This window comes from Microcaecilia unicolor, chromosome 4 (assembly GCF_901765095.1).
Source record: "Microcaecilia unicolor chromosome 4, aMicUni1.1, whole genome shotgun sequence".
NCBI lineage: Eukaryota > Metazoa > Chordata > Amphibia > Gymnophiona > Siphonopidae > Microcaecilia > Microcaecilia unicolor.
Window position 1 is genome coordinate 287165782 of NC_044034.1, and position 26147 is coordinate 287191928.

The window sequence follows — 26147 nt, forward strand, 5'->3', positions numbered from 1 at the left end:
CTGGAGGTACCGGGACGAGTACTAGCCCGAGCCCTGACCTCTGGTAACTTCTTGCCCTTAGACGTGCCGAGATCGGTCACGATTTTGTCCAGCTCGACCCCAAAGAGCAGCTTGCCTTTAAAAGGCAATCTAGCCAGGCGGGATTTAGAGGCGTGGTCAGCAGACCAATGTTTCAGCCAAAGCCACCGCCGCGCAGAGATTGTCTGAGCCATGCCTTTAGCTGAGGCCCTCAAGACATCATACAGCAAGTCTGCCAAATAGGCCAAGCCCGATTCCAGGGCCGGCCAATCAGCCCTCAAGGAATGATCCGAGGGGGAAGCCCGCTGCACCATAGTCAGGCACGCCCTGGCCACATAGGAGCCGCAAACTGAGGCCTGCAAACTTAAAGCAGCCGCCTCAAAGGACGACCTTAAGGCCGCCTCCAATCTTCTGTCTTGGGCGTCCTTTAGGGCCGTGCCACCTTCCACCGGCAACGCCGTTTTCTTAGTCACCGCAGTGATTAAAGAATCCACGGTAGGCCACAGATAGGCCTCACGTTCACTTTCAGGCAAAGGATAGAGGTGGGATATAGCCCTAGCCACTTTAAGGCTCGCTTCCGGGACATCCCATTGAGCCGAAATTAAGGTGTGCATGGCATCATGCACGTGGAAGGTTCTAGGCGGGCGCTTCGTCCCCAGCATAATGGCAGAGCCAACAGGGGCTGAGGGAGAGACGTCCTCCGGAGAGGAAATCTTCAAAATGCCCATGGCCTGCACCAACAGGTTGGGCAAATCCTCTGAGCTAAAGAGTCGCGCTGCAGAGGGGTCATCCGCTCCATCCGAGCGGGAATCCGTCTCCTCCAAGGAATCCGCAAAGGACCGTTGGGAGAACTCAGATACGCTGCCCTCATCTACATCGGAGGAGACAAAGTCCTCCAAGGCCTGGGAATCAACCCGAGGGCGTTTACCTCCGGGGGCCTCAACCTCTTTACCAGACGAGGGAGCAGGGGCAGCGTTTTGCATAAGGAAGGCCTGATGCAGCAGCAAAACAAACTCGGGGGAGAAACCCCCCAGACTGTGCACTTCCGCAGCCTGGGCTACAGCCCTAGACGCACCCTCAACCGGCGCTCGCAAGAGCGGGGGAGAGACATGCTGCGCATCCAAGATGGCGTCCGGCGCGACACTCCGCAAAGGAGCCGCGCGGGAAGAACGGCGCTTAACTTTAGCCGCTTTTGTGCCGTCGCCCAAATTAAGGGCGTTCATGGCATACTGAGGAGTTTCCAGCAGCACATGACCACATATAGGGAGGCAAAAGTTTGCTCTCTATCTCCACCTGCTGGTAGATGGAACCAACCCACCAGTCTATGGATTGATCAGCATGATGATATGGAAGAGAACATTTCAGTGAGATACCAAGGGAGATGTGTGATACAGAGACGGAAGAACAAGTTTCAACAACTTATTAACACTTTGGGAAATTTGACTGGAGATATATCAGTTTGGAGTAACCATTTTGCTTCGAAAAAGTACCCTTTTGATTGGACTATTGTTGAGGAAAAGAGGACTTCAATATTATTATTATTATTATTTATTGCATTTGTATCCCATATTTTCCCACCTCTTTGCAGGCTCAATGTGGCTTACAGTACAACATGGATGTTGAAAATATATTAGAAAGTATACATTTAGTGTAACAGAAGGATCTTAAGCAGCATGGTAATGATGAAACATAATAGTAGGATAACAAGCAGATAGTGTAAGACACTTAGTGTTACAGAAGAATCTTGGGCAACATTATAATGATCAAACCTAATGGTAGTATAACAAGCAGATATTGTAAGACAGTTCTGAATAAGTGTGGAGGAGTTGTGTATATTCACATTGGTTGATCTTTGTGGTAAGCCTTGTTAAACAGATGGGTCTTCAGTAGTTTGCAGAAGTTAGTTAATTTGTATGAGCATGTGATGTCAGATATCAGATAACTTAAGATGCCATCACCATTTTTTCCTTTCAGTGCTGTGGATATCAGCGTGGTTTGCTGATACAATGATGGTGCTTTTTGTGAATTTTAAATTCCTGGCTTCCTGATGCAGACTCACAAAACATGATCATGTTGAAGAGGGAAATCCAGAAAATAAAATTTAGTTCAAATAAACTTATTTATAATTGAAAAGATTTGAAAAAGTAAAAATTTCACTATGAATTCACTGAATGGTGACATATTAACTTAAATTATGATGGAATGATGATGTTGTGTCCAGAGGCTGGCGTGTGCGTGTATATATTTTCTGGATAGAAAAGAGAAGGGAAATATAATTTTAACTCCTATTCCTAAAAATCCTTTAAGTAAATTGAATGAAACATCCAGTTACAGACCGGTGGCTTCAATATCCCTGTTCGTGAAGGTAATGGAGGTCTTGGTAGGAAGTCAACTAATGGAATACATATCACACATCTTACTTCACTACACACAATCGAGATTTAGACCCAAATACAGTACTGAAACGGTTCTCATTAAATTAATATCTAAATTCAGATGAATCTTAACAGGTAGGAAGATTAGCTTATTACAATTAGACATGTCCAGTGCATTCAACGTGGTAGATCACAATATCTTATCTACAATTCTTGATGCAATGTGCATCTGCAAAGATGTTCCTAAGTGGTTCATGGGGTTCCACAAATCCAGAACATACAAAGACAAAATGAGAGGATCCACCACTTCAGACTGGTCTCCCGATTATAGAGTTCCACAGGGATCTCCAATATCTCCCATTCTCTTTAATCATCATAATGGTCTAGCAGGACAAAGAAAGCACATATTTTACAGATGGACAGGACTCACACACATAATATACTATATCCAGCATTTAGGCACATATTTGTTATGCTAACATTCTATAAAGGAAAGTAGGTGCCTACTCTCCTTTATAGAATAAGCTTCTAAATATAGGTACACTTTTATAGAATTACCCTCCTAGTGCTGAAAATCTGTCCTAAGAAGTGGAACTGAACCATCTAAAATCTGAGCAGCTGTGATCTTGGCTTATATTTTTAGTTGGAAAACAGGTGCAGCTGAAACCGTGCTTAAGATCACCAGCTAGATTTTATCTAATGTCCTTTGGTGCTCTTGTCACTAGACTCCGTAATGGTTCTTTATATTCACTGTCTAATACCTGCAAGACCAAGAGGGGCATAATCGAATGCGAACACCCATCTCCAAGGGCGTCTATCTCCGAGAACGGGTACGTGAAGGGGCGGGACAAACCGTATTTTCAAAAAAATTGGGCATCCATCTTTTTTCCGATAATACGGTTTGTGCCAGCCAAATACATCAGATTTGTGCGGATTTGAGTTGGGCAGTATCGATAATGGAAACCAAAGGCGCCCAGCTCAAAAATGACCAAATCCAAGGCATTGGGTCATGGGAGGGGCCAGGATTCGTAGTGCACTGGTCCCCCTCACATGCCAGGACACCAACGGGGCACCCTAGGGGGAACTTGTAACAATTAAAAAAACAAAGTTAACTACATAGCTCCCTTCCCTTGGGTGCTGAGCCCCCCAAAACCCACTCCCCATAACTCTACACCACTACCATAGCACTTATGGCTGAAGGGGGGTACAGTGGGTTTTGGGGGTGGTTTGGAGCGCTCCCGTTTACCACCAAAAGTGTGACAGGTAGGGGGGATGGGCCTGGGTCCACCTGCCTGAAGTCCACTGCACCCACTAACAACTGCTCCAGGGACCTGCATACTGCTTTGATGGAGCTGGGTATGACATTTGAGGCTGGCATACAGGCTGGAAAAAAAAAGTCTTTAAAGTATTTTTTTGGGTGGGAGGGGGTTAGTGACCACTGGGGGAGTCAAGAGTGGTGATCCCCGATTCCCTCCGGTGGTCATCTGGTCATTTAGGGCACTTTTTTGGGACTTGTTTGTGAAAAAAAAGGGTCCAAAAAAAGTGACTCAAATTCACGCTAAAAACGCCTTTCTTTTTTCGATTATCGGCCGAGGACGCCCATCTCTCCTTGGCCGATAAACACACCCCAGCCCCGCCTTCACCACACCTCCGACATGCCCCCGTCAACTTTGACCGTTTCCGTGACAGATTGCAGTTGAAGACGCCCAAAATCGGCTTGCGATTATACCGATTTGGGCGCCCACGGGAGAAAGACGCTCATCTCCTGATTTGGGTCGAAATATGGGAATCTTTCTCTTTCGAAAATAAGGCGGCAAATCAGCTTCAGTGCTATGGAATCACAATATGCAATAATTTCTTTTAGTCTGGACAAACATCAACATTACCTGTTTAGCATTAGTCAGAATCTATATGCACAGGTTTGAAACAGAAGCAGAATTTAACTACAGAACTATAAAATACATACTCTAGTCTCTCGGAAATGTATCTCAAAGTCAATATCTTCCTCAAAGTTGAGTTCAAAGATTTTCTTTGCTTTCTTCATCTTGATGTTTTTTTCTGAATTGTCATCCCCTGCAGATGATAAATCAGTTATCAGCGTTATGCTCTTCCATATAGAAAAGATTTTCAACTGGCCTGTAAGGTTTATTAGAACAGAGCATTTTATACCACGTTACAAACCTGGAAAAAAAATGCCATGCTATTAATTTTATAATATCACACATTTGTATAGTCTAAATTCCACTTGTGAAAGATGAAAATCAGTATCCCCTTCCTCTGTGATTATGAGAGGCAAAATAGCTCATGATTCATTTTGGTCTAGCATAAAGCAAAAATTCTTGTCCTGTAATAGTGATATTGCATTTATTGATAATTGGAATGTACTATCTGAAGAGGTTTTAGACTCTATTGCTCTTAAGTCAAAGAAGCAGGTTAGAGCTCAAAGGAATAATCCTTGGTTTGATACAGAACTGAATATACAGAAACAATAATTATCGGAGACTGGAGAATATCTGTTAGAAAAACAGAGCAGTTGGGAATAGGGATAAGTGGAGAAAGGCAGTTAGTATATACAAATGTCTCATTAAAACAAAGAGGAAATTATATTATTCTGATCTAGAGGGTAAAGAACTGCTTAATCAGAATAAGTTATTTCAAATAATGAACTATTATATTAGACCATACACATGGACATTCAATCGCCCCTTTCGGCAAAAAAGTTGGTAGATTATTTCCATGGGAAAATAAGTAAATTATAATTAGAAATAGCTCAATTTAAGTCATTAGTAGAGACTTCCGTGGTTTACAAGACTTCTACAGGTTCCATTCCTGCAGTTAGATATTGGAGTGATTTTAAATCTATATAGTTAGATAATTGGCTTCCTCTTTTTAATCACTATGGGCCCATTTTACCAAGCTGTGGCAAAAGGGGGCCTGCGCTGGCACATTTTTTTGATGTGCGCCGAGGCCCCTTTTTACCTCAGTGGATAAAAGGTAGGTCTTTCTTTCCTTCAGGAGCAGCCATTTCGGGGGGGGGGGGGGGGGGGGGGGGTCCTTACCGCCACCCATTGAGGTGGCGGATAAGGGCTCCCGCACTAACCGGGCAGTGAGCCATCACTACCCAATTACCGCTGGGTACACACCGGTGCTACAAAAATAAGGAAAACAAACTTATCCGCTTGATCAGAAGCTACCGGATAAAGATGAGACATAGCCCAGGACACTTTGAAAGACCCATCAGGATCTGACCACTATTCAGGAGCTGAAATCAGCTCCTGAATAGAATCGTGAACTGGAAAAGCCTTAGAAGGCTTCTGCATGCTGGCCATCTTAAGATTAACCAAGGAAACAGCTTGAGACTCTGGATCTGATATATTTAAAGCTACCAAGGCATTAGAAATAAAGGAAGGAAGCGCGTCCCTATGGAAAACTCTGACAGAAGTAGGGTCATCTGACTCCTCCTGCAGAAGTTTACCCTCCTCAAACTCATCTATCCTAGAGGGGCAAAGGGAACCTCCAAAGGAGGCAGCTAAGGAATGCAAAGGGGAACTGGGACCCAACAAGGCCCCTTCCTCTTTGGAGTGTGGTCCTCCGGAGTGGAGACCTCTACCTGCTCCAAATACACTGCCAAGCTGCCCACGGGCACCTAGGCACCAAGCCAGGCCACAGTTGCCGGCAAAAAAAAAAAAAAAAAAAAAGGGGGGCGGGAAGAAGAGGGAAAAATGTGTGTTTGCTGTTCTTCGTCCTCCGTTTCTTGCCTCGTTTTGGTTTTTTTTAATCGGCTGCTGAGAGGAACAGATTCTGTTGCTGTATGACTTTTTTTTTTTTTTTTTTGAAAGTGATGAAGATTTCAGCTAGCAGCTCGGCTTGAGAGTCAAAGGGGACACGGGGTAAGGCAGGGACCCCCAAGGAGGTATACCTCCAAGGATGTCACCAGGAGTCAGTCACCACCAAACTCAACTGGCCACAAAGACCCAGGAGACGACCCAAACAGAAGAATCCAGGAGCTGGTAAGCAGACATCCACCACCTGCTGGAGACAGAGATATACTAACCTATGAAGGGGCTGGCCATCCAGTATCATTCACTTTAGTTATACCTATCTCCACCTGCAGGTAGATGGACACAACCCACCAGTTCATGGATTCATCTGCTGCCTATGCTAAGGAATCCTCGTTTCTGCTGCTGATGCAGATGATCTAATGAATCATTCAAGTACATAAGTATGTCCATACTGGGAAAAACCAAAAGTCCATCATGCCTAGCATCCTGTTTCCAACAGTGGCCAATCCAGGTCACAAATACCAGGCATAATCCCAAAAAAGTACAAAACATTTTATACTGCTTATCCCAGAAATAGTGGATTTTCCCCAAGTCCATTTAATAATGGTCTATGGATTTTTCCGTTAGGAAGCCGTCCAAACCTTTTTCAAACTCCGCTAAGCTAACCGCCTTTACCACATTCTCTGGCAACAAATTCCAGAGTTTAATTACACGTTGAGTGAAGAAAAAGTTTCTCTGATTTGTTTTAAATTTACTACCTTGCAGCTTCATCGCATACCCCCTAGTCCTAGTATTTTTGGAAAGCGTAAACAGACGCTTCACATCTACCCGTTCAACTCCACTCATTATTTTATAGACCTCTATCATATCTCCGCTCAGCCGCCTTTTGTCCAAGCTGAAGAGCCCTAGCCACTTTAGCCTCTCCTCATAGGGAAGTCGACCCATCTCCTTTATCATTTTTGTTGCCCTTCTCTGCACCTTGTCTAATTCCACTATATCTTTTTTGAGATGCGGCAACCAGAACTGAACATAATATCTGAGGTGCGGATGCACCATGGATACAAAGGTATTGTAACATCCTCATTTTTGTTTTCCATTCTTTTCCTAATAATACCTAACATTCTATTTGCTTTCTTAGCCGCAGCAGCACACTGAGCAGAAGGTTTCAATGTATTAATGACGACACCTAGATCCCTTTCTTGGTCCATGACTTCTAACGTGGAACCTTGCATGACGTAGCTATAATTCTGGTTCATCTTTCCCACATGCATCACCTTGCACTTGCTCACATTAAACGTCATCTGCCATTTAGACGCCCAGTCTCACAGTCTCGTAAGGTCCTCTTGTAATTTTTTACAATCCTCCCATGATTTAACGACTTTGAATAACTTTGTGTCATCAGCAAATGTAATTACCTCACTAGTTACTCACTAGTCACTAAATGTTAAAAAGCAGGGGTCCCAGCACAGACCCCTGGGGAACCCCACTAACTACTCTTCTCCATTGAGAATACTGACCATTTAACCCTACTCTCTGTCTTTTAACCAGTTTTTAATCCACAACAGAACACTACCTCCTCTCCCATGACTCTCCAATTTCCTCTGGAGTCTTTCATGAGGTACTTTGTCAAACGCCTTCTGAAAATCCAGATACACAATATCAACCGGCTCACCTTTATCCACAGGTTTGCTCACCCCTTCAAAGAAATGTAGTAGATTGGTGAGGCAAGATTTCCCTTCACTAAATCCATGTTGACCTTGTCTCATTAATCCATGCTTTTGAATATGCTCTGTAATGTTGTTCTTAAGACTCTACTATTTTGCCTGGCACCAACATCAGACTCATCGATCTATAATTTCCCGGATATCCTCTGGAACCTTTTAAAAAAAATCGGCGTTACAATGGCCACCCTCCAATCTTCCGGTACTACGCTCGATTTTAAGCATAAATTACATATTACTAATAGCTCTGCAAGCTCATTTTTCAGTTCTATCAGTACTCTGGGATGAATACCATCTGGTCCAGGAGATTTGCTACTCTTCAGTTTGTAGAACTGCCCCATTACATCCTCCAGGTTTACAGAGAATTCATTAAGTTTCTCCGAATCGCAGCTTCGAATACCATTTCAGGCACCGGTATCCCACCCAGATCTTCCTCAGTGAAGACTGAAGCAAGGTAAAATTATGTATCATACCTGATAATTTTCTTTCCATTAATCATAGCTGATCAATCCATAGACTGGTGGGTTGTGTCCATCTACCAGCAGGTGGAGATAGAGAGCAATCCTTTTGCCTCCCTATATGTGGTCATGTGCTGCCGGAAACTCCTCAGTATGTCGATATCCAAGCTCCATCCGCAGGACTCAGCACTTAGAGAATTACACCCACAAAGGGACACTCTGCCCAGCTCACCACCGCCGAAACGGGGGAGGGGAATTAACCCAGCTCATCCCCACACAAGTGGGGGAGGGGAATCCGTCCAGCTCATCCACGCGGAGCGGGGGAGGGACACCACACCCGCCGATGCGGGGGGATCTGGCTTATCCTGCAACCGCAACCGCGGGAGGAGCTGACTGACCCTAACACCGCCGAAGCGGGAGGGGTACAAAGCTGCCCTACTGCCGCACGAAGCGGGAGGGAGCGCCGGCAGAATTTAAGTCTCAATCCAGCCCCGTAAAACGGAGGGGAGAGGAATGCAGCAGCTCACTGTAACACAAATTCGTCTCAACTCTTGAAGAATCCATTGAAAAACTTGAACACGAAGTCCTCCTGAACAGGAACTGAAGACTAAACTTGAACCTGAAATGCAACCAGAATATAACCAATACAGATATCTGGGAGGGACTATGGATTGATCAGCTATGATTAATGGAAAGAAAATTATCAGGTATGATACATAATTTTACCTTCCATATCATCATGCTGATCAATCCATAGACTGGTGGGATGTACCGAAGCAGTACTCACCCAGGGCGGGACATTGAAATCCCTGACCGCAACACTGAAGCTCCAAACCGGGCCTCCGCCCGAGCAGCCACAGTCAAGCGGTAATGCCTGGAGAAGGTATGGGCCGAAGCCGAAGTTGCCGCCTTGCAAATCTCTTCCAAGGAGACGGACCCGGCCTCTGCCATAGAGGCCGCCTGAGCTCTAGTGGAGTGAGCCTTCAGCTGGATAGGCGGCACCTTCCCCGCGGCCACATAAGCCGCTGCAATGGCTTCCTTGACCCATCTTGCCACTGTAGGCTTAGCAGCCTGCAGACCCTTACGCGGATCTGCAAACAGGACAAACAGATGATCCGATTTCCAGAAATCATTGGTCACTTCCAAGTATCTGATGATGACACGTCTCACATCCAGATATTTGAGAGCAGAGTATTCCTCTGGGTAGTCCTCCCTACGAAAGGAAGGGAGACAGAGCTGCTGATTCACATGGAAGCGAGAAACAATCTTGGGCAGGAAGGAAGGCACTGTGCGAATAGTCACTCCTGCCTCAGTGAACTGCAGAAAAGGCTCTCGACATGAGAGTGCCTGGAGCTCGGAAACTCTTCTGGCTGAAGTGATAGCCACCAAAAAGACTGCTTTCAACGTCAGGTCTTTCAGAGATGCCCTCGACAAGGGTTCAAAAGGCGGCTTCTGCAATGCTCTTAGCACCAGGTTGAGATTCCACGCAGGCACCACTGAGTGCAGAGGAGGGCGCAGGTGATTAACTCCCTTGAGAAAGCGCACCACATCTGGCTGCGAAGCCAGGGAAACACCGGAGACTTGCAGGGAGAGAGTACAAACCCGTCTCTTAAGGGTCGGCAGAACTCTAGCTTGTAGCAGTCTCTGATGACTTCCAGCACCCAAGCGTCTGAAGTTACTTTGGTCCACTCGCCCAGAAATGAGGACAGCCGTCCTCCAATCTGCACTGGGCCATGGACCAAGACCCCGTCATTGGGTATGAGACCCTGGGGGAGGACCGGAGGGCGTACCTCCAGGACGGCGGTCTCTGCGAAAGGAATGCTGCTTGGGGGAGAAGTTCCTTTTGAAGGAAGAGGGGGCAGAGGAGCCCGACTTGACCGGGCGGTACCAACGGGCTTCTTGAAACCGTCCTCTGGAGATCCCGGGGCGAGCACTGGCCCGAGCCCTGACCTCTGGTAACCTCTTGCCCTTAGACGTGCCGAGATCGGTCACGATTTTGTCCAGCTCGACCCCAAAGAGCAGCTTGCCTTTAAAAGGCAACTTAGCCAGGCGGGACTTAGAGGCGTGGTCCGCAGACCAATGTTTCAGCCAAAGCCAGCGCCGCGCAGAGACTGTCTGAGCCATGCCTTTAGCCGAGGCTCTCAAGACATCATACAGTAAGTCTGCCAAATAAGCCAAGCCCGATTCCAGGGCCGGCCACTCAGCCCTCAAGGAAGGATCCGAGGGGGAAGCCCGCTGCACCAACGTCAGGCACGCCCTGGCCACATAGGAGCCGCAAACTGAGGCCTGCAAACTTAAGGCAGCCGCCTCGAAGGACGACCTTAAAGCCGCTTCCAATCTTCTGTCTTGGGCGTCCTTTAGTGCCGTGCCACCTTCCACCGGCAACGCCGTTTTCTTAGTCACCGCAGTGATTAAAGAATCCACGGTAGGCCAAACAAAGGCCTCACGCTCACTTTCAGGCAAAGGATAGAGGCGGGACATAGCCCTAGCCACTTTGAGGCTCACTTCCGGGACATCCCATTGAGCCGAAATTAAGGTGTGCATGGCATCATGCACGTGGAAGGTTCTAGGCGGGCGCTTCGTCCCCAGCATAATGGCGGAGCCAACAGGGGCTGAGGGAGAGACGTCCTCCGGAGAGGAAATCTTCAAAATGCTCATGGCCTGCATTAACAGGTTGGGCAAATCCTCTGAGCGAAAGATCCGTGCTGCATAGGGGTCATCCGCTCCATCCGAGCGGGAATCCGTCTCCTCCAAGGAATCCCCAAAGGACCGTTGGGAGAACTCAGATACGCTGCCCTCATCTACATCAGAGGAAACAGCGTCCTCTAAGGCCTGGGCATCCACCCGAGGGCGTTTACTTCCGGGGGCCTCAACCCCTTTATCGGACAAGGGAGAAGGGGCAGCGTTTTGCATAAGAAAGGCCTGATGCAGCAGCAAAATAAACTCGGGGGAGAAACCCCCCAGACTGTGCACTTCAGCAGCCTGGGCCACAGCCCTAGACGCACCCTCAACCGGCGCTCGCAAGAGCGGGGGAGAACCATGCTGCGCATCCAAGATGGCGTCCGGCGCGACACTCCGCGAAGGAGCCGCGCGGGAAGAACGGCGCTTAACTTTAGCCGCTTTTTTGCCGTCGCCCAAATCAAGGGCGGCCATGGCATGAACGTCTCCCAGCTCAAGGGCGGCCCAAGAAGAAGCCGTCCGAGCAGAGTGGCCGGCCAAGATGGCGGAGGCGAGCAGCGGGGGATGGGCGTTTATGGCGGGAAAAACCGCCGCGCCGGAGGAAGACCCGGGACACTGACCGGTCTCCAAACTGACACCCAACAAGGGCGAATCAGATTTTAAAACCCCCGCATCCCCGCTAGAAGCGCACACGCGGTCCGGGGAGCGATTCTTCGCGTCCTCGCCCTCCGACGCCATAGGCCACGTGGAAATCAATCGGGGAACCCCCTGCCCGCTATAAAAAGGTAAAAATTACCTGCTTTTCGCTCCGAGTTGTAACGACCTGGTGTCCCAGTGAGTAGCTGCAATAAACGTTTAAATAAACGTCGAAATAAACGCCCTTAAAGACGTTCAAAAAAATTTTTTTTTTTTTTTAACGGAGCCAGCGGGAGGGGGGAGAAAAGGAGGGACCTGGCGCCACCAGGTTTGCACTTGCTCAAGAAGAGCCCTCAACCCCAGGCACTCAACAAAACCTAAAAATTAGGCTTGGAGGTCTAGCCAGAGCTGCTGCTGTGTGTGACCACCACCTGCTGAAATAGAGAACATACTGAGGAGTTTCCGGCAGCACATGACCACATATAGGGAGGCAAAAGGATTGCTCTCTATCTCCACCTGTTGGTAGATGGACACAACCCACCAGTCTATGGATTGATCAGCATGATGATATGGAAAGAATTCATTTAACCTCTCCGCTACGGCTTTGTCTTTCACGATCGCCCCTTTTACTTCCCGGTCATCTAGCAGTCCAACCGATTCTTTTGCCAGCTTCCTGCTTTTAATATAGCTAAAAAAAATTTTTTTACTGTTTTTGCCTCCAACGCAATCTTTTTTTCGAAGTCCCTCTTAGCCTTCCTTATCAGCGCTTTGCATTTGACTTGACATTCCTTATGCTGTTTTTTTATTATTTTCAGTCGGTTCCTTCTTCCATTTTCGGAAGGATTTTCTTTTAGCTCTAATATCTTCCTTCACCTCACTTTTTAACCACGCTGGCTGACTTTTGGTCTTCTGTCCTCCTTTTTTAATACTCGGAATATATTTGGCCTGGGCTTCCAGGCCATCCTCGCAGTCGCTCCTGTAATTTTATTTTCACCGTTCTTCTCATTTTATCATAGTCTCCTTTTTTAAAGTTAAACGTTAACATATTTGATTTCCTATGTATACTTACTTCAAAGCTAATGTCAAATTCGATCATATTATGATCACTGTTATCAAGCGGCCCCAGCACCATTACCTCCCGCACCAGATCATGTGCTCCACTAAGGATTAGGTCTAGAATTTTTCCTTCTCTCGTCGGCTCCTGTACCAGCTGCTCCATAAAGCTGTCCTTGATTTCATCAAGGAATTTTACCTCCCCTAGCATGCCCCGATGTTACATCTACCCAGTCAATATCGGGGTAATTGAAATCACCCATTATTATTGTGTTGTCCAGTTTGAGTCCCTAATTTCCTTTAACATTTTTGCATCCATCTGTTCATCCTGGCCAGGCGGCGGTAGTACACTCCTATCACTATCCTTTTCCCCTTTACACATGGAATTTCAATCCACAGTGATTCCAAGAAGTGTTTTGTTTCCTGCAGAATTTTCAATCTATTTGATTCAAGGCTCTCGTTAATACATAATGCTACCCCTCCACCAATTTGATCCACCCTGTCACTACGATATAATTTGTACCCCGGTATGACAGTGTGCCACTGGTTATCCTCCTTCCACCAGGTCTCAGAGATGCCTATTATATCTAATTTTTCATTTAGTGCAATATATTCTAACTCTCCCATCTTATTTCTTAGGCTCCTGGCATTCGCATATAGACATTTCAAAGTATGTTTGTTGTTCCTATTTACATGATGCTTAGTACTTGACAGTATTAATTTGCAATCTTTTGTCTGATTTTTATTTTTATTTAAGGACACCTGATCCACTACGGTCTCTTTTGCAACCTCACTATCAGGATACCCTATCTTTCCTGTTTTGGTGATATCTTTGAAAGATACCTTATCCTGAACCATGCGCTTTTGAGCGACTGTCAGCCTTGTTATCAGACAAATGATGTGTAACCACAAATCCACACATCTGAATTAAAAACAGTTAAATCCAAAAAAGTTATTTTCTATTTGCAAACTATATGTGACTCATATAATTTTATGGGAGAAAGATCTCAGATATTTAAAGTCTTTGTTTAAAATGGTTCCAATTATCTTTCATAGGTCATAAAAAAATCCATATTATTTATTTAGAGTTCCCACATATGTGTTTTTATACAGGCCATGACAAATTTTCTTAGGATCTAAGACCCAGTCCAAAAATCTAGCAGCCAGATTCGGAATGACTGGATTTATTCATGCACATTTATAAATCACACATTCATAATGGGCTCATTGTGATGTACAGCAAGCTATGTATTACAGTAGAAGGAAAGGAGTGCATAAGAGGCTACTGCTCTTCTCTACTGCCCGACCGCCCACCCACAGCCTATCTGACAAGGGAGAGAGAATATAGGCTGCAGTTGCTGCGGCAAAGGGAGTGAGGCTAAAGCTGTAGATGCACATTACCCACGTACCTCCAAGCAGCTGCAACTCATAACCCTTCTCCATTGCTCACCTGCCCCCAGTAGTTGCAAGTTTTAAACCCCTCCCAGCAGTTGCAGCCTAAAGATCCTCATTACCTACCCAGCCACCCCTCCCAGCAGTTGCAGCCTAAAGATCCTCATTACCTACCCAGCCACCTCCAGCAGCAACCTATCTTTCTCCTCTCTCCCCAACAAGTAGCAGCCTCCCTCAATCCCTCCTGCTCCCCCCCCCCAATCCAGAGTAGCATCAATTCTTCTTTTCTGTTCCCCCCTCCCCACAAAAAAGAACAAAACTAACATTTTAAATTGATTCTACCAAGAGTGCTGCTGGAGAATATACTCAACAACAATGCTTCTTATGGGCTGCTTCTGCTCCATGTGGGCTGCCGTTCCAGGATGGACAATCCCTTCTCCCTAGTCTCCATTCCTGCTCCTGGCGCATGCACACACACACACACCCCTTCTCATGGCTCCAGAGCTCTCACACCCCCCCCCTCCTCCAGCACAACATGCTCTCAATCACTACTCCCAAACACTTCCCACAGCATATACTGCCATAGCTTTCTCTTGGTGACCCCTGTAGCTATTTCCCAACAACCATCCCCAATAACTGAATCCCTTCACACATTTCTCAAGCTCTCCCTCTCTTCCACCTGCATATATCTCCACAGTTACTTCCTTCCCCTCAGTAACACAAGCACCCTGTTCTCACTCCCTCCTCTACTGACAGACACCCAGCTCAATCTGCTCCCCCCTCCCCCGGGCACACAAAACCCAGTGCTCTTCTGCTTCCCCCCTTGGCTTGTGGTAGATACACATGGAGGGAAAGCAGAACAGCTGCAAGTCAAGCAGCAGCCTCCTCTTCAGCTGCCCAGTGCTGAAAGTAAAATTTGAACCGCATGGTTCAAGTTTTATTTTCAGCACCGGACAGCAGAAGAGGAGGGTACTGCCTGACATGTACCTGTTCTCCTTTTCTTATGTGTGAGAGAGCTGCACGGGAATGGGGACTGTGGGAATCCCTTGGAATGCACATGATTACTGTGGATATGGCAGAAATTGCCACAGGATTCCCACAGGAGTGTAGTCAAAATCTCTGGTGACTCTAGAATAAGGCTTGTAATGCACAGAAAATTGGAGCATCAGGAAGTGACGTCAGCACTGGTAAATGGCCGCATAATAACGGAGCTCCGCTGGAGACCGAGAAAGTGAGCTTAAATCCCCGAAGAAATCTGCTGAATTTGCTTGACTGGCAGAGAATCTCAACAATGGCAACGATGGCGGTGCAAAAAAAGCTGTCAAAATTTAAATATGTTTTGGAGAAGCCGGGAATAGGGCAGAGCGGCTCCCAGAAGGCTGTGACACGCGGAGCGAAAATGGCGCCGGAGGATTCTGAGTCGGAAATAGACCCCGACACTGCAGATGCGGGCGAGATGGCGGTGAACGCTAGAGACATCTCCAGATGGTTCAAGGAGATGAAATCAGAGCTCATCGCGAAAAGGAAAAGCATCCAGACGGCGGTTGCGGAGTTAAACGCGGAGGTGAAGGAGATCGGAGGGCGAATAGCAGAGATGGAAGAGAAGGTAGAGGCGATGGTGGAAGAGGTTGGACATATACAATCAGAATTAGCGACGGAACAAAAATTACGGGAAGACTTGGAGAGGGCAATTGAAGACTTAGAAAACAGATCTAGGAGATGTAATCTGCGGATCAAGGGAGTACCAGAGGAGGAGAAATTTAAAGATGCAATGGCTGTGGTGCAAGAACTGAGTGCATTTATACTGCAAAATGGCAAAGAAGCAGCTGAAGACCGAGGAGCTGTAAATATAAAGACTGATAGGGCGCATAGGAGCCTTGGCCCGCAGAGAGGAAACTTGCCCAGAGACATTATAGTATGCTACCATGACTTTTCACAGTGAAAGACCAGATATGGAAGAAAGCAAGAGCTCTGGGGGAGATACACTGGGAAAGCTGTAAGCCTCAGGTCTTTCAAGATTTAGCTAAGCTGACACTCCAAAAACGAAGGGACTTTAAAGAGGTCACCTCCTATTTACAGAAGGAGGGGTTGCGATACAGATGGCTTTACCCCTCAGGTCTCCAGGTCTCAGTGGGTGATAAATCGTGCAGACTACAAAAGCAGGAGGGCTCCTGTAAAATTCTGGCTGAGATGGGATGCACTAATCTGCCTGCTGATCCCAGAGTATCCCCAAGGCCCCGACAGGGGGGACACAGTAAGACTGATGCAAGTTGGGAGAAGGTGGACAGAGCAAATAGGAGGTCACCTCAGCTGGACAATGTGACCTGATTGGATTTTGGGTCTAGACCCTGAAAAGATGGGTGGAGGTAACTGACCGGTGAAGATTCAGTAGGTTACTGAGATGTTAAGAGTTTGGCATTGTTTGTTTGTTATAAAGTTGTGGGCTTTGAAAGAAGAGGGAGGAGGGGGGTAAGGGTGAAGAACAAGTTTTGACGGGGATATGAAAGTTTAAATGAAGGCCTCTGGCGATGAAGCACTTCCTGAAAGAAAGAACTGGCTGGAGAGAAAATAGGCCAGTTGAGGGGGGGGGGGGGGGGGGGGGGGGATTCGGGTAGGTTCTTGGAATGTAAATGGCTTAAACAGCCCAGGGAAGAGAAGTATTATTTTTCGGGAACTAAGAAGGATGAAATGGGATGTAGTAATGTTACAAGAGACGCATATTAGACAACAGATGTATCGCTAATATCGAACAAGGGTCTGGGGGAGAGTTTCCCCTTGGCAGATCCGAAGGGTGGTAAAACAGGAGGACTAATCATTTATGTTAGAGACGGGTTGCAATTTGTAAAAGAAGCAATATATAAAGATGGGGCGGGAAGATGCATAGCTTTGAAGGTAAAATTATGTATAATCATACCTGATAATTTTCTTTCCATTAATCATAGCTGATCAATCCATAGACTGGTGGGTTGTGTCCATCTACCAGCAGGTGGAGATAGAGAGCAAACTTTTGCCTCCCTATATGTGGTCATGTGCTGCCGGAAACTCCTCAGTATGTCGATATCAAAGCTCCATCCGCAGGACTCAGCACTTAGAGAATTACACCCACGAAGGGACACTCTGCCCAGCTCACCACCGCCGAAACGGGGGAGGGGAATTAACCCAGCTCATCCCCACACAAGTGGGGGAGGGGAATCCGTCCAGCTCATCCCCGCGGAGCGGGGGAGGGACACCACACCCGCCGATGCGGGGGGGATCTGGCTTATCCTGCAACCGCAACCGCGGGAGGAGCTGACTGACCCTAACACCGCCGAAGCGGGAGGGGTACAAAGCTGCCCTACAGCCGCACGAAGCGGGAGGGAGTGCCGGCAGAATTTAAATCTCAATCCAGCCCCGTAAAACGGAGGGGAGAGGAATGCAGCAGCTCACTGTAACACAAACTCGTCTCAACTCTTGAAGAATCCAAGTGAAGGAAGAACTTGAACACGAAGTCTTTCTGAAGTAACTGAAGACTAAACTTGAACCTGAAATGCAACCAGAATAAAAACAGTACAGATATCTGGGAGGGGCTATGGATTGATCAGCTATGATTAATGGAAAGAAAATTATCAGGTATGATTATACATAATTTTACCTTCCATATCATCAAGCTGATCAATCCACAGACTGGTGGGATGTACCGAAGCAGTACTCACCCAGGGCGGGACATAGAAATCCCTGACCTCAACACTGAAGCTCCAAACCGGGCCTCCGCCCATGCAGCCACAGTCAACCGGTAATGCTTGGAGAATGTATGAGCCGAAGCCCAAGTTGCCGCCTTGCATATCTCTTCCAAGGAGACGGATCCGGCCTCTGCCATCGAGGCCGCCTGAGCTCTCGTGGAGTGAGCCTTCAGCTGGATAGGCGGCACCTTCCCCGCGGCCACATAAGCCGCTGCAATGGCTTCCTTGACCCATCTTGCCACTGTAGGCTTAGCAGCCTGCAGACCCTTACGAGGACCTGCAAACAGGACAAACAGATGATCCGATTTCCGGAAATCATTGGTCACTTCCAAGTATCTGATGATGACTCGTCTCACATCCAGATATTTAAGAGCAGAGTACTCCTCTGGGTAGTCCTCCCTACGAAAGGAAGGGAGACAGAGCTGCTGATTCACATGGAAGCGAGAAACAATCTTGGGCAGAAAGGAAGGCACTGTGCGAATAGTCACTCCTGCCTCAGTGAACTGCAGAAAAGGCTCTCGACATGAGAGCGCCTGGAGCTCGGAAACTCTTCTGGCTGAAGTGATAGCCACCAAAAAGACTGCTTTCAACGTCAGGTCTTTCAGAGATGCCCTCGACAAGGGTTCAAAGGCGGCTTCTGCAATGCTCTTAGCACCAGGTTGAGATTCCACGCAGGCACCACTGAGTGCAGAGGAGGGCGCAGGTGATTAACTCCCTTGAGAAAGCGCACCACATCTGGCTGTGAAGCCAGGGAAGCACCCTTCAGGCGGCCCCTGAAGCAAGCCAGAGCCGCTACCTGGACTTTAAGGGAACTGAGCGACAGGCCTTTCTCCAGACCTTCTTGCAGGAACGCCAACACTGAAGAAATTGGAGCAGTGAAGGGAGAAAGAGAGCCTGCTTCACACCACGCTGCAAAGATACGCCAAACCCTGGCGTAAGCAGTAGAAGTAGAGCGCTTCCTCGCTCTCAGCATAGTGGCGATGACCTTGTCTGAGAAGCCCTTCTTCCTCAGACGCTGCCGCTCAATAGCCAGGCCGTAAGACCAAAGGGGGAGGGATCCTCCATCACCACGGGACCCTGATGTAACAGGCCCTGTTCCACTGGCAGTCGCAGAGGATCGTCCACTGAGAGCCTGATCAAGTCCGCATACCAGGGACGCCTGGGCCAATCCGGACCCACCAGGATTACCCTGCCGGGATGCTTTGCCACCCGGTCTAGCACCCTGCCCAACATGGGCCAGGGCGGGAACACATAGAGGAGCTCTTGTGTCGGCCACTGTTGGAGAAGAGCATCTACTCCCAGGGATCGAGGGTCCCGTCCTCTGCTGAAGAAGCGCGGCACTTGGCAATTGGCCGATGACGCCATCAGATCTAGGCTCGGCTGGCCCCAGCGCTTCGTGATGTCCAAGAACGCCTGAGCAGATAGCTGCCACTCTCCGGGCTCCAAGGTATGGCGACTGAGAAAGTCCGCCTTGACATTCATGACTCCGGCAATGTGGGCCGCTGAAAGCTGCTCCAGGTTCGCTTCCGCCCACTGGCAAAGATACATAGCCTCCTTGGCTAGAGGGGCGCTCTTGGTACCTCCCTGGCGGTTGACATAGGCCACAGCCGTGGCATTGTCCGACAGGACCCGTACAGGCTTCCACACCAGTACCGGGATGAACTCCAAAAGCGCCAACCGAATGGCTCTGAGTTCCAGGAGGTTGATAGACCACTTTGCCTCTGCAGGAGACCAGAGCCCCTGCGCTGTCCTTCCCAAGCAGTGGGCTCCCCAGCCCGACAAAGAGGCGTCCGTCGTGACGACAATCCACTCTGGGGTCACCAGAGGCATTCCCGCAGACAATTTGTCTGTCTGCATCCACCAGCTCAGCGCCTTGCGCACTGCTGGGTCCAAGGGAAGTTGCACAGCATAATCCTCCGACATCGGAGTCCAGCGCTGCAGCAAGGAGTGTTGAAGTGGTCTCATATGAGCCCTGGCCCAGGGCACTACTTCCATCGTGGCCGTCATAGAGCCCAACAGCTGCACATAGTCCCAAGCCCGAAGCGGAGAGGCTCCCAGGAACTGGTCCACCTGAGCCTGAAGTTTGACAATCCGACTGTCTGGCAGGAACACTCTGCCCACTTGGGTGTCGAATCGAACTCCCAGGTACTCCAGGGACTGAGTCGGGCGCAGCTGGCTCTTCTCCCAGTTGATGATCCATCCCAGGGAGCTCAAAAGAGCAACTACCCGGGTCCACAGCTTTGCCGCACTCTGCATAAGAGGGGGCTCGGATCAACCAGTCATCCAGATAAGGATGGACTTGTATCCCTTCCTTTCGTAGGAAGGCCGCAATGACCACCATTACTTTGGAAAAGGTCCGCGGAGCAGTAGCCAACCCGAATGGGAGGGCTCTGAACTGGAAGTGTCGTCCCAGGACTGCAAAACGCAGGAAGCGTTGATGAGGAGGCCAGAAGGGAATATGCAGGTACGCTTCCTTGATGTCCAAGGAAGACAAGAACTCTCCTGCCTTCACTGCCGCTATAACAGAGCGGAGAGTCTCCATGCGAAAGTGCCGCACTTTCAAGGCCCGATTGACCCCTTTGAGGTCGAGGATAGGCCGGACAGAACCTCCTTTCTTTGGTACCACAAAGTAAATGGAGTAACGTCCCTTGCCAAGCTGACTTTCTGGCACAGGAACGACCGCGCCCAGGCGGATCAGATTGTCCAAGGTCTGCTGCACTGCCACAGCTTTGACCGGAGACTTGCAGGGAGAGAGTACAAACCCGTCTTTTAAGGGTCGGCAGAACTCTAGCTTGTAGCCGTCTCTGATGACTTCCAGCACCCACGCGTCTGAAGTTATTGTGGTCCACTCGCCCAGAAACGAGGACAGCCGTCCTCCAATCTGCACTGGGGCGTGGACCAAGGCCCCGTCATTGGGTACGAGACCCTGGGGGAGGACCGGAGGAAGCACCTCCGGGACGGCGGTCTCTGCGAAAGGAATGCTGCTTGGGGGAGAAATTCCTCTTGAAGGAAGAGGGGGCAGAGGAACCCGACTTGCCCGGGCGGTACCGACGGGCTTCCTGCAACCGTCCTCTGGAGGTACCGGGACGAGTACTAGCCCGAGCCCTGACCTCTGGTAATTTCTTGCCCTTAGACGTGCCGAGATCGGTCACGATTTTGTCCAGCTCGACCCCAAAGAGCAGCTTGCCTTTAAAAGGCAATCTAGCCAGGCGGGATTTAGAGGCGTGGTCAGCAGACCAATGTTTTCAGCCAAAGCCACCGCCGCGCAGAGATTGTCTGAGCCATGCCTTTAGCTGAGGCCCTCAAGACATCATACAGCAAGTCTGCCAAATAGGCTAAGCCCGATTCCAGGGCCGGCCAATCAGCCCTCAAGGAATGATCCGAGGGGGAAGCCCGCTGCACCATAGTCAGGCACGCCCTGGCCACATAGGAGCCGCAAACTGAGGCCTGCAAACTTAAAGCAGCCGCCTCAAAGGACGACCTTAAGGCCGCCTCCAATCTTCTGTCTTGGGCGTCCTTTAGGGCCGTGCCACCTTCCACCGGCAACGCCGTTTTCTTAGTCACCGCAGTGATTAAAGAATCCACGGTAGGCCACAGATAGGCCTCACGTTCACTCACAGCCAAAGGATAGAGGCGGGACATAGCCCTAGCCACTTTAAGGCTCGCTTCCGGGATATCCCATTGAGCCGAAATTAAGGTGTGCATGGCATCATGCACGTGGAAGGTTCTAGGCGGGCGCTTCGTCCCCAGCATAATGGCAGAGCCAACAGGGGCTGAGGGAGAGACGTCCTCCGGAGAGGAAATCTTCAAAGTGTCCATGGCCTGTAACAACAGGTTGGGCAAATCCTCTAGGCTAAAAAGCCGCGCTGCAGAGGGGTCATCCGCTCCATCCGAGCGGGGATCCGTCTCCTCCAAGGAATCCGCAAAGGACCGTTGGGAGACCTCAGACACGCTGCCCTCATCTACATCGGAGGAGACAAAGTCCTCCAAGGCCTGGGAATCAACCCGAGGGCGTTTACCTCTGGGAACCTCAACCTCTTTACCAGACGAGGGAGCAGGGGCAGCGTTTTGCATGAGGAAAGCCTGATGCAGCAGCAAAACAAACTCGGGGGAGAAACCCCCCAGACTGTGTACTTCCGCAGCCTGGGCAACAGCCCTAGACGCACCCTCAACCGGCGCTCGCAAGAGCGGGGGAGAGACATGCTGCGCATCCAAAATGGCGTCCGGCGCGACACTCCGCGAAGGAGCCGCGCGGGAAGAACGGCGCTTAACTTTAGCCGCTTTTGTGCCGTCGCCCAAATTAAGGGCGTTCATGGCATTAATGTCTCCAACCTCAAGGGCGGCCCACGAAGAAGCCGTCCGAGCCGCGTGGCCGGCCAAGATGGCGGAGGCGAGGAGCGGGGGATGGGCGTTTATGGCGGGAAAAACCGCCACGCCGGAGGAAGGACCGGGACAGTCATCGGTCACGAAACTGTCACCCAACAAGGGCGAATCAGGCTGTAAGACCCCCGCATCCCCTCTAGAAGCGCTCAAGCGATCCGGGGAGCGACCCTTTGCGCCCTCGCCCTCCGACGCCATATGCCACGAGGAGAAGAATCGGGGAACCCCCTGCCCGCTATAAAAAGGTAAAAATTACCTGCTGTCCGCTCCGAGCTGTAACGAACTGGTGTCCCAGTGAGTAGCTGCAATGAACGTTTAAATAAACGTCGAAATAAACGCCTTTAAGGACGTTTAAAATTTTTTTTTTTTTTTTTTTTAACGGAGCCAGCGGGAGGGGGGAGAAAAGGAGGGACCTGGCACCACCAGGTTTGCACTTGCTCAAAAGAGCCCTCAACCCCAGGCACTCAACAAAACCTAAAAATTAGGCTTGGAGGCCTAGCCAGAGCTGCTGCTGTGTGTGACCACCACCTGCTGAGATAGAGAACATACTGGGGAGTTTCCGGCAGCACATGACCACATATAGGGAGGCAAAAGTTTGCTCTCTATCTCCACCTGCTGGTAGATGGACACAACCCACCAGTCTATGGATTGATCAGCTTGATGATATGGAAGGGGAGGATTCACAACACACTTATTACATTTGTGAATATATACGCCCCGAATGCAGGGCAAGGGGGATATTTTGATTCTATAAGGGATGAACTGGTGGCATTTGTGGGGGGAGAAGGTGGTAATGGGTGGTGACTTTAATCTACCAATGGCAGGGATTGACCACTCTAAGGGAAGACTGGAGGGGGGTGCACGGAATAGGGGATCCCTCCTTAAATTAATGAAAGATCTTGATCTACTAGATGTCTGGAGACTACAACACCCTGGGCAAAAGACTTACACACACTATTCACACACGCAGCAGATCTATACTAGGACTGATGCAATTTGGTGTAGTTGTGACTTATGGAGGGAAATAAATTTGTTCGGAGATTGAAAGTATACATGCTTCTGACCATACACCCATCTGGATAACATTGAAGGGAATGGGAAATCAGAAAAGGGTCTCAGCATGGCGACTCAATGAAACACTTTTGGAGGGAGTGGAGGGATGTCAAGAGATACAGGCAATTATAAAGGAATACCTCAGCTTTAATGATACGGGATCAGTCTCAGAAGGGACACTTTGGGATACCCTGAAGGCGGTTTTAAGGGGGCATCTTATTAGTAAGGGGGCCCAGAGAAAAAGAGAGAGGATGGCCCACGAGTTAGAGGTGCAACAGTCCCTGGCACATTATGAGGAGGTGCATCAGAGGGAGGGAGATCCTGATAGCTTTGTAGATTTAATGAAGTGGAGAACTGAGCTGCAGAAAATACAGATGGATAAGATGGAGTACCATAGGAGCCTGGTACAACAAAGGTTTTTTGAATTTAGTAATAGAGTGGGTAGTATGCTAGCCCGTGGCTTACGTCAAAGGTGTATAGCGAATACAATTACTAAACTTAAAGGACAGGGAGGCCACATGGTTTACCAGGATGAAGAGATTAAAGCACACTTTGTACGTTATTATACAGAACTATACACCAGGGGAACCAGGGCTTCTAAGGAAGAGATTAGGGAGTACCTGCGTGGGTTAGGCTTACAAAGGGTCACGGAACAGCAACGGGTGGAGTTAGAGGCGTCAATTACACTACAAGAAGTTATGGGGGTTATTAAAGGATTAAAAGGGGGGAAAAGCACCAGGGCTTGATGGGTTCACAGCGAAATACTACAAAATTTTTAGCCAAGAATTGGGACCATTGTTAGTAAGAATGGGAAACAATTGTGGGGTAGAGGGGGGTTTGCCTAATAGTATGTACGAAGCAGGGATCTCGGTGCTGTTAAAACCAGGGAGAGATCCGACGGTCTGTGGATCTTATAGACCGATATCCTTGCTGAATACAGACGTTAAAATTTTAGCTAAGATTATGGCAAACCGGCTGAAGAAGATTTTGCCCCATTTAATACACGAAGATCAATCGGGGTTTATAGAACATAGGCAAGTCGCAGACAACATCAGGCGCACATTGAATTTAATCTGGGGAGCCCAAAGGAGGGGGGACTCATTGACGATACTCACGGTCGACGCAGAAAAAGCATTCGACAGAGTGGAGTGGGAATATCTGTGCGAAGTTATGGGGATGGGTCCAGCATTTATCAGTAGGGTGAAAGGTTTGTATAATTCGCCTGTGGCAAGGATTAAAGTGAACGTGAGCTGGTCAACACAATTGAACATTCAAAGAGGAACAAGACAGGGCTGTCCACTCTCGCCCCCACTATTTGCCATCTCAATAGAACCATTGGCGCAAAGAATCCGATCACTAGGAGACATTAAAGGAGTTAGGATGGGAGGAAGAGAACATAAAGTAGCATTATTTGCCGATGATATTTTGTTTTATGTAGTGTCACCTCTAACAATATTACCTATAATTATAAAGGAATTAAGTGGGTTTGGGGTACTATCGGGGTTTAAAATAAATCTAGACAAATCAGAATTAATGGGGGTAACGGCCACGGAGATTCGGCAGGTGGGGGAGAGGTTTCCTTTTAAGATTGCAAGTACAAAATTTCATTATCTGGGGATTTGGATTCCTGGGGAGTTAGAGAATTTATACCAAATGAATTATGTGCCATTACTGAAAGCTATACGAAGGGATATCAGTAGAAGGAAGAAAGGATGGCTGTCCTGGTGGGGTAGGATAGCTGCCATCAAAATGAATATACTATCTAGGCTGCTGTTCCTATTCCAGACACTCCCAATACCAGTTCCCAAAAGGGAGATACTTAAAATACAGTCTGAATTGGGGGGGTTTGTGTGGGAGGGGCGTCTGGCGAGATTATCCAGGAAGATTATGTGGGGGGCGGTCGAACAAGGGGGGAGAGGCATGCCCAATGTGCTTTGGTATTATTGGGCAGCACAACTAAAGCAGACTGGAGTATGGAGTAAGGTGGATTTTTCCCCAGTGACTAGATTAGAACAGATTTTTGTACAGGAAGGAAAATTAGACGGACTACTATGGGCCTCAATCCCGGAATCCACATACAAAAACATGACATTAAATCCCTTTGTATCGCACTTATTGGAGCTTTGGGGACGCATAAAAAGGAAACTCAGGAAATCCCAGAAGGGGTCAACATATGCCTGGATTACCCAGGAGCCTGGGTTCCCAGCGGGGGGGGGGGGGGGGGGGGGGGGGGGGGGGGGGGGGGGGAGAAGGAAAGGTATTCAAGGCATGGTCCCAGAAAGGGTTGATCCGATTTCGGGAAATCTTGGGCGAGGGGGGTATTAAGAATTTTGAGGAGATCAAGATAGAATATGACTTACCCGAGACAGACCACTTTGCTTATCTTCAGGTTAAACATTACATAACAAAAGAGAAGTTGATAAACGAAAATTCATTGGAAGGGGAGAGATATTAAGATATTAAGCCGATGGTATTATACCCCAGACAGGTTAAAAGCTATGTACCCGGATGCTTCTGACATATGCTGGAGGTGCGGGAAAGCAACGGGCACATACTATCATATATGGTGGGAATGTTCAGTGCTACAAGGATTCTGGGGTGAAGTAGTGCGCTTACTAAGGCACTGGGTGTACTGTTCCCCTGCGACCCTAAGCGGTGTTTACTAGGTTGGGGTAATAGAAAAGGGAAAAGGTGGCAAAGTAGAGTTAAACGGATGGGCCTGGCGGCAGCAAAAACTACCATAGCCCTGAATTGGAAGCAGAAAGCCGGCCCATCCATACATAGCTGGATACTGAAATTCAGAGTGGTGGTATCACTGGAAAAACTGACTGATCGACGCCGGGAGAAATTTACCCAGACAGCAGACGAATGGATACACTTG

General features: G+C 48.5%; 1 protein-coding gene across 1 annotated transcript in view; it reads right to left on the reverse strand.

The window, feature by feature from the left end:
• NCAPH (non-SMC condensin I complex subunit H) overlaps positions 1 to 26147 on the reverse strand; it is a gene marked incomplete in the record, with an annotated part of 295343 nt that overhangs the window by 125758 nt on the left and 143438 nt on the right. Inside the window, 1 exon segment of the mRNA XM_030202485.1 lies at positions 4360 to 4466. Within this exon segment, the coding sequence (XP_030058345.1) occupies positions 4360 to 4466 (107 nt within the window).